The sequence below is a fragment of the Cynara cardunculus genome (genome assembly GCF_001531365.2).
Source record: "Cynara cardunculus var. scolymus isolate 2C chromosome LG 2, CcrdV1, whole genome shotgun sequence".
Lineage (NCBI taxonomy): Eukaryota > Viridiplantae > Streptophyta > Magnoliopsida > Asterales > Asteraceae > Cynara > Cynara cardunculus.
In genome coordinates this window covers 62778094-62785398 of record NC_037529.1, presented here as the reverse complement: position 1 = coordinate 62785398, position 7305 = coordinate 62778094, and the positions used below count along the sequence as shown (strand labels likewise).

The 7305-nt window shown below is 37.7% G+C and overlaps 1 protein-coding gene across 1 annotated transcript; it reads right to left on the bottom strand.

The window, feature by feature from the left end:
- Positions 1 to 103: 103 nt before the first annotated feature.
- Positions 104 to 7274, bottom strand: LOC112507410 (mitotic checkpoint protein BUB3.1-like). Its single transcript, XM_025111990.1, has 9 exons — positions 7057 to 7274; positions 4616 to 4746; positions 3461 to 3543; positions 2129 to 2395; positions 1655 to 1730; positions 1079 to 1159; positions 611 to 689; positions 431 to 531; positions 104 to 335 (listed from the first exon to the last, which is right to left on the bottom strand). Exons 1-9 carry the CDS (start codon positions 7171 to 7173, stop codon positions 248 to 250), a joined length of 1023 nt encoding a protein of 340 aa, XP_024967758.1. The 5' UTR covers positions 7174 to 7274; the 3' UTR covers positions 104 to 247.
- Between the last annotated feature and the right edge of the window lie 31 nt (positions 7275 to 7305).

The window sequence follows — 7305 nt, the reverse complement described above, 5'->3', positions numbered from 1 at the left end:
TTTTAAGAGTTTTAAGAGTTTTTAAGAGTTTAAGAGTTTTAAGAGTTTTAAGAGTTTTAAGAGTTTTAGCCAAATGTTTTATAATATAGTATAGATACTTCAAAGAAACAAAGTCAAAGTAAGCATTATAAAGCTCTTGAAGTAATTGTACACAACAGACTTGAATGAATGTAGTTGTTGATTATGGTGTTTTACTGAAGAGGATGAGGAATTACATTCAAACTACAAAGCTCTCTTCAATCTTGAGTTAAGAAGAAGGATTTGGGTAAGCTTTAGGCTTTGGCTTCACTTCAACTTCATTCACGTTGCGAACGAATATGGCATCTGGTTCGTGACTGCGATTCAAACACAAAAGCTACCATTAAAATAATCCTGTCTGCCAAACATGTAGGGTGGATGAATAAGGAGTGCAATAAGAATGAAATATTACGATTTCTCTCCCTCTTCGTATGTATAACTGGATGCCACTGCCAATAATCGACCATCTCTGCTGAACGACAAGGCAGCAACACTTGTCGGGTACTTTGAATACTGAATGAAAACGGATCATGAATCAGAAGTGTTGATCAAAGTAAATGTGAAGAAAGACATGGTGAAATGTAGTGTGTACCTGATAAAGCCTCTTCTTGTTGTTTCCGTCCCATACATTTACAAAACCATCACAACCGCCCGTTGCAAATGTTCCATAGCTGCAAAGTTTATGTTTTTTGAACGCGATGGTTAGGATTGTAACATGATCCGGGATAAATAGCTTTGGATTGGCATTTATAGTAATAACCCTTTTCTGAGCACATTAGGAGTTTGAATTTAAGGTCGAGCTTAATTAAGATATCTCAAGCCTGTTATTTCAAGCTGTAGCACGAGCAGCTAATACTGCGCTGGATCATGAGCAGATATCTACCAAGTGCTTAGGTGTCAGATAGAAGTGGGCTTTTCGGGCTGGTCCAGGATCTTTAAATCCCGTTTTCTATAAGATTAAACAAAAATCGGGCCTTCAAATGTCCGGGTAGGGCTTGGGCTTGAGCCATTTTGTGCATCTCTAGTGTGAGGGCATGATTCATTCATATAAAGAACTTACACTGGGTGAAACGCAATAGCATTTACAGGGTAGACAATGTCTCTTCCGGCTTCTGATTTCCGATGACACTTGAATGCATATCTGAAGAGATCTTAAAGCATCAATATCTCGAAATAAAAATGTAAAAATGGCCGAGACAACTGTAATTGAAATATATTTTGTTCATGAAATGCATAATACTAATAGGGGTTAATATGGTCCTGTGAGATGCTTATAGGCTATTTAATGCACATGCTTGTACACTATCATAAGAATATTGCCAAAAAAATCCTGGAATAAACCACTTCAATCCAAAAATGTCAACAGGGAAGAGGCTGGTTAAGGAAAAGCACACAAGTAAATCTGAAAAACATATACAAAACCAAACAGTGGATGCAATATTCATAGGTCATGGGCCTACTGCGGCCAAAAAGTAGGGGTGCAAAGGGGGGTCACTTACCGAAAGAGCGAGGTATAAAGTTCTTAAAAGAAAATCCTTACAAAATTCATCTTGTGGAAAATCAACTTGAAAGCAATAGAATGATGTGAAGGGCAATAAGGAGTGCATGACTTCAAACTCTTTTAAAAGATGCATACTTTTTGGCCTGACCAGCCTCAGTAAGCTCAAAAAACTCCATTGCAACTCGACCTTCCACAGAGCTAAGCGCATAACCTGCAAAATCCCGTCTTTGGTAAGTTAGAATATGAACGCATAGACCGCATAAAAGCAATTAGACTAGAAAAAGGAGACTTCTGACAAATGACAACTACACCAACAATCTATCAGAACTCACGACAGTATCTGGGATCTAGAAAGGAACCATTGTGCACAAAATACACGAGCCAGGTAGATCATAAAGTTGGTGTAATTTGGCAAGCTCAAATACTTCAAAAAGTGTCTCATTGATGGTAGAATATTGTCTTTCACTAGGGATTAAAGAAGTAGCTTTACAGATATTCAAAAGTATCACTTATTACTTAAGTTCGGTGAAGAACCAAAACCTCAAAAAGTGTTTTCATTTCTTGACTAGAAATCAAAGAGCCTGGTAATAAAGATGTTCAGGAGCAAACCTGTTCCATTAGGATAACATCGTACACATCTGGTTTGGTATTTCAATGAGGATTCTCTTCGTTGTTCAGGCTGAGACATATTCCGCAAATCATAGACATTAACATGACGTCCAGCAGTTGCGACTACTACACGATTTCCAACAAGTGATATAGAATAAACACGCTCTGGTTGAGTGTATGTTCCAACAAGAGCACGCTCCTGTGAACTGGCACCTCTTGGATCCCAACACTTCAGAGTTTTGTCCCAACTGCCAGTGATTACTTGCCCTGGGTAAACAGAAGTAGAGGAGGTTAACGGTCTCCACTAGAGGCAGAAAATTTGATCACCGGGTATCTCATGTATTAATTAGTAGAAAATAGGAAGAAAAATAGTACATTCTTTTAAAGCATATTAATCTACTTAAAAAAACTTGATGTTAGCATTTAAAGCATATTAATCTACTTAAAAAAAACTTAACCATAGCATTTAATGGTTTACTGATTTCAATGACCAAATGAGCAACAGCCGCCTGGTTGTTTACAATGACTCAATGAGCGTGACATAACAAGAAAAATTATAACATCTTTCATATAGTAAACGTTTTAGAAATAATGTAGATCACTGTCCAACATTGCTTTTAAATATGTTGCTATGAAACTCGGGATAATGATATAAAAGTAACACAAGACCTTGTATTTAGTCCATCTTTGGCCAGCACCTGATTGTTGGTCTTACTTTCAGAAGACATAAATGTAACTTTCAAAGCATTGAAACTTCAATTACCCCCCACCCCCTCCCTTTGACTCTGAAAAACCGTCTTACTGGCAACAGAAATAATTCAAGGATATAATTAATTGTCTCCTTAACTTTGAACTAGCTACTAAACTTGAACAGAAGAGGACCCACATAGGATATAAACACACATGCACATATATACACATTACGATCTTAGCTTTAGGTAAGTTACATGCACAAGAAGACCTAGTTTTTTTTCTATACCTAGTTTATTTGTACTCCCACTAACTATCGTATTTGATTAGGGTTTGGGGAGAGTTCACGGTTCTGCCAAGGGTGCATTCAGACTCTACGAAGCACTGTACAGGTGATCTCTACCTTGTACATTTTGTGCTTCCTTTAGCTCTGAACACTGCTACCGCATACATATTTGTAGTTTCCTTTTCCTTTATATTAGCCTACATGTACTCAATTTAACTTTTCTGAGCTCTCTGACAATAGGCACAAAGAAGGCACTTCCAGTAGTAAATAGTAACAGAATAACATTCCATATTGACTTGAACCATAAAAGATAGGAGTATGTCAAAGCATTAGTAATGATGGGAACCAGGACCAACCAGTTGCATAAGAGTACTCAATACAGCGAACAGGTGCATCATGGCGTCCCAAAACGTCCTCCCTTTCGTGGTCAAAAACAAGCCTGAGATATGAGGATAGGCATATGCTTGTCAGCTTAAAACAACACAGGTTTTTAACAATTACATGACATCAGGTGTAACCATCTATTTCTAGTGAACTAGTAATCACATCAAACAAATACCAGTAGGAGTAGTGAGATTGAATAATTGAAACGATGAATTAAGCAGTGGCCTACCGATCTAGGAAACATACCAAGTAAACTTTGCAATTCTCAAAACTTGAAGGCGCACACAAGAACCTAGCAGTTATTATTTTCTTTTTTCTAGAAAGAGGCTAGCAAACCAAGACTAAAGTGTTTGGCTGTGGAAAACTATGAAAAGCTGACATAACACAGGAACATGTGATTGTCATGACAAAAGATGCTATTCCTGTACTCGAAAAAGCTCCATAAATAAAACTGGAGTGTCAGGCTATAGGATTTTGATCGAAATTAATGTAGCCATATCATAGATATTTTGTTATTTCTCCACATTATCCTACACTGTCACCAAGCTTGAAGCACCGAGTCATATGTACATGTAAGTTTTCTATTGTTACTCCAAAAGGGAAAGATCTATAAAGTAATGTTTATTTTTATTTCGTGTATGTAGCAGAAATTACTCAAGTCCTTGTAAACAAAAAGATAGACGGAAAGGGATGGTTTCCAGAATAATAGAAGACATGAAGTGGAACAATCCAATCATTGTGAACCAATGGTTTCAACAGGATATAGAATCAAATCTCAGAGGTTCTCAATGTTGAAAACCCCTAATATCTACCAAAAACTGCAAACCCATAGGACACTCTAAGCATACCAAATTCTTTCATAAATGTCAAAATCACATGTCCGTTAATGGTAGCTTGAAACTTTGCCAAGGAACAACAATGCAACTAATATTGCAACTTTTGTGGGGCGTAGGGAACGGTATACCAAAATGTCAATACTACAAGGAAATGTTTGTGTGATTTAATCATATAAAAGTATAAAGCAACAGCATTTGGACATATAAAATCAGACCAGTAAGGGGGCATAATTCAGACCTGAATATTGACGAAGTAATTATATCTACTATAACAACAAAGTTCTACCATACCTCCTGACAGTATTATCACCACTAGCACTAAAACCAGAGGTATCATCATGAAAGCAGCAATCAAGGACTGCACCTCCATGCAGGAACTCCCCTCTTAACACATTGGCACTGGCATCATATAGGCGAACACGCTATCACAAAAGAAATAACAGGTTATGATCTTTATAACACCAGTATGATACAAATTAAGCTAGTATGTGCATGTTTTAAAATATATGAATGAATAAACATAAAACTCTACCATAGAAATTACACACTTCTGCTATCATCAAGAAAAACATAACATTCCATCAAACCTAACCCCAGAATGAAGCTTAAAGACCAGTTTGCTTTCCTCTCTCTAAATGCATCCTCCTCCTTCAAGCTCCTTCAATGAACAAGGTTTTTAAAATCTCAATACATGATAAAAAGAGTGGCAAATCTTCCAGAGTTTCTTGGCTTAGGGTATCAGGGCTACCTTTGAATATTGTAGTTTTGGCAATATTTCTGCAATAGTGAAAGACTGGGGAGATCCGATCCATCACTAAAGCTTCCTATGAGTTATTCAAATCAGATTTGTTATTCTTTCTTTGCGAGGTTGCTTCTCCAGCCATGATTCAAGAAGAAGCTTATGCTTTATCATCCCATGACCTAACTATTCTGATCTGTGTATCAGATTTAGAAATTTCATGGTTTTGAGGGTTTTGAGTTTTTTGAAAAATCAAGGGCAATCGGATTCCGATAACTTGATCCGTCAGACGTTGTATGTCATTTAATCTCAGTTTCAAATCTGCAATGGTCCCCTACACTCAGGGTTAATATTTTTCAACCCACTCAAACTTTTTGAACTTCAAACATCTGCCGCTTCTCAGATGCTCAGCTGCAGAGAGTCGTTGACATGCCATTTCAGACAAATCTTATATGAATGGTATTCCCTCTGCACAATCCCTTTCTCCTATTTCTAGGTTACCTTCTTTTGACTGTGTTCCTTCCCCTCCTCTCTCTCTCTCTCTCTCATTAGAATTGCCTTCGGTTCGTTTTACTGCTTCTCATTTTCACCCGAACATATTTGAAAGCCTAACTCCTCAACCAGTCTCTCAGTTAACATCTAATGCACTTTCTGGAAATGTATTTCCTCAAAACTCCTTCTGGTCTCCCTCCTTGTCCCCCTTGAGCTACCCATCAATTTTCTCATTGAATGTTATGCCCTCCGTAAGCGGATAGGCAAGACCTTACAAGCTAAGAAGGCTAAATTAGAGATCAATGCTAATCAGTGGTTCTAAAGAGAAGGTTAAGGGCAAAGATAAAAAGATGTCTAGTGATGCCCTGGTAGAAAAGCCACAATAAAAATGCCCATATCATGATATAGAATTTGGAATAAGTGTAAGCATCTACACTGGTGGGTTGAAAAAAGAAAAATGAAGAGAAGCTATTTCATGAGTTTCTGCATGGTATGAGGATCCCACAATAGTCTTTGGTCTTCACTTTAGCCCAGCTTCTCTTTAAGGTCCAACTCCACAGAAGCTTCAGCTCCTTGTCATACCATTTTAGCAAGATCATAATTACATAGCATAGTAAAGAAAATAGCCTAGGGCAATACTGCTTCCTCTTGCCATCCTTTTGCTTGGTTGCGACATGATTCTGACAGTCTCAAAAGTATCTTTTAGCAAGTTATCGCGATAGTGTTATCTCTCAAATTCATCTTTTATCATCCTCTTCATTTCTCTTTGTCAAGCCGTCCCTACTTCAGCTAGACCCTTGAACATACCTTGAACTCCATACCATACCTTATTGAAGTCTTTGGTTACAAACGGTCATATGACTGAGTCTGTTTAGATTTGAATAAGTATTTTGAATTAGTCCTAGTTGTTCCTATTTCTTAGCTGATAGTTTGCTGTTCTGTTTCCTGTGTAAGCCTATAAAAAGGCAGCTTGATTTATTGAATAAAGTATCACATTTCAGAGTCAAATTGTGCGTATTATCACCTGGTTTTAACAATACCTGCCTGTGTACATTTAAGCATGCTTCATTTTTGGTAAGTTTGATTTAGGTTTTTTGGTTACATCATGTCAATTGGGGGTGCCCATTTGGATTATGATCCTTTCACTTTCTAAGTTCATCACTTGTACTTGTACTATCTTCTCCTCGGCTCTATTGAGGTTAGACGCATTCATTATATTTGTATATTAAATAAGACATTTTTTAAGTCGCCACAAACACATGCTTCGACTTTCGAAGGTAACTTTTTCAACTTCGATATTGATATGTTTTACCACTTTCCTTGGAAAAAAATGCGAACCACGTTATACAGCGAGTACTGCAAATCAGACGATGTTGGTGTTAGATTTGCAATACCAGACTGAATTCAAAAGATAATAAAATCAAAGCGTGGTTATTTGAGAAAAGTAAGCCTTACGTGTATACAAGTATAAAGGGAGGGCGAAAGAAAGTAAAAGACGTACTTTGTCCCAAGAAGAGACGAGGAGATGATCAGAGTGATGGGAGAAACGGAGATTAGATATGCCGTCGGAGGGAGGACTCACTAGCTCCGTGCCAGTGACCTGTGGCACCGCCGCCATTTGAAATTGAAGTTGAGCGTATCTAGGGTTCAGGTGAGTACTGACGCCGCCAGTGAGGTCTGTAGGAGAAGAGAGGGAATTGGGGGGTTTCAAATTGTTCAGATATGGGATTCAATTTGGAGATTGAACATG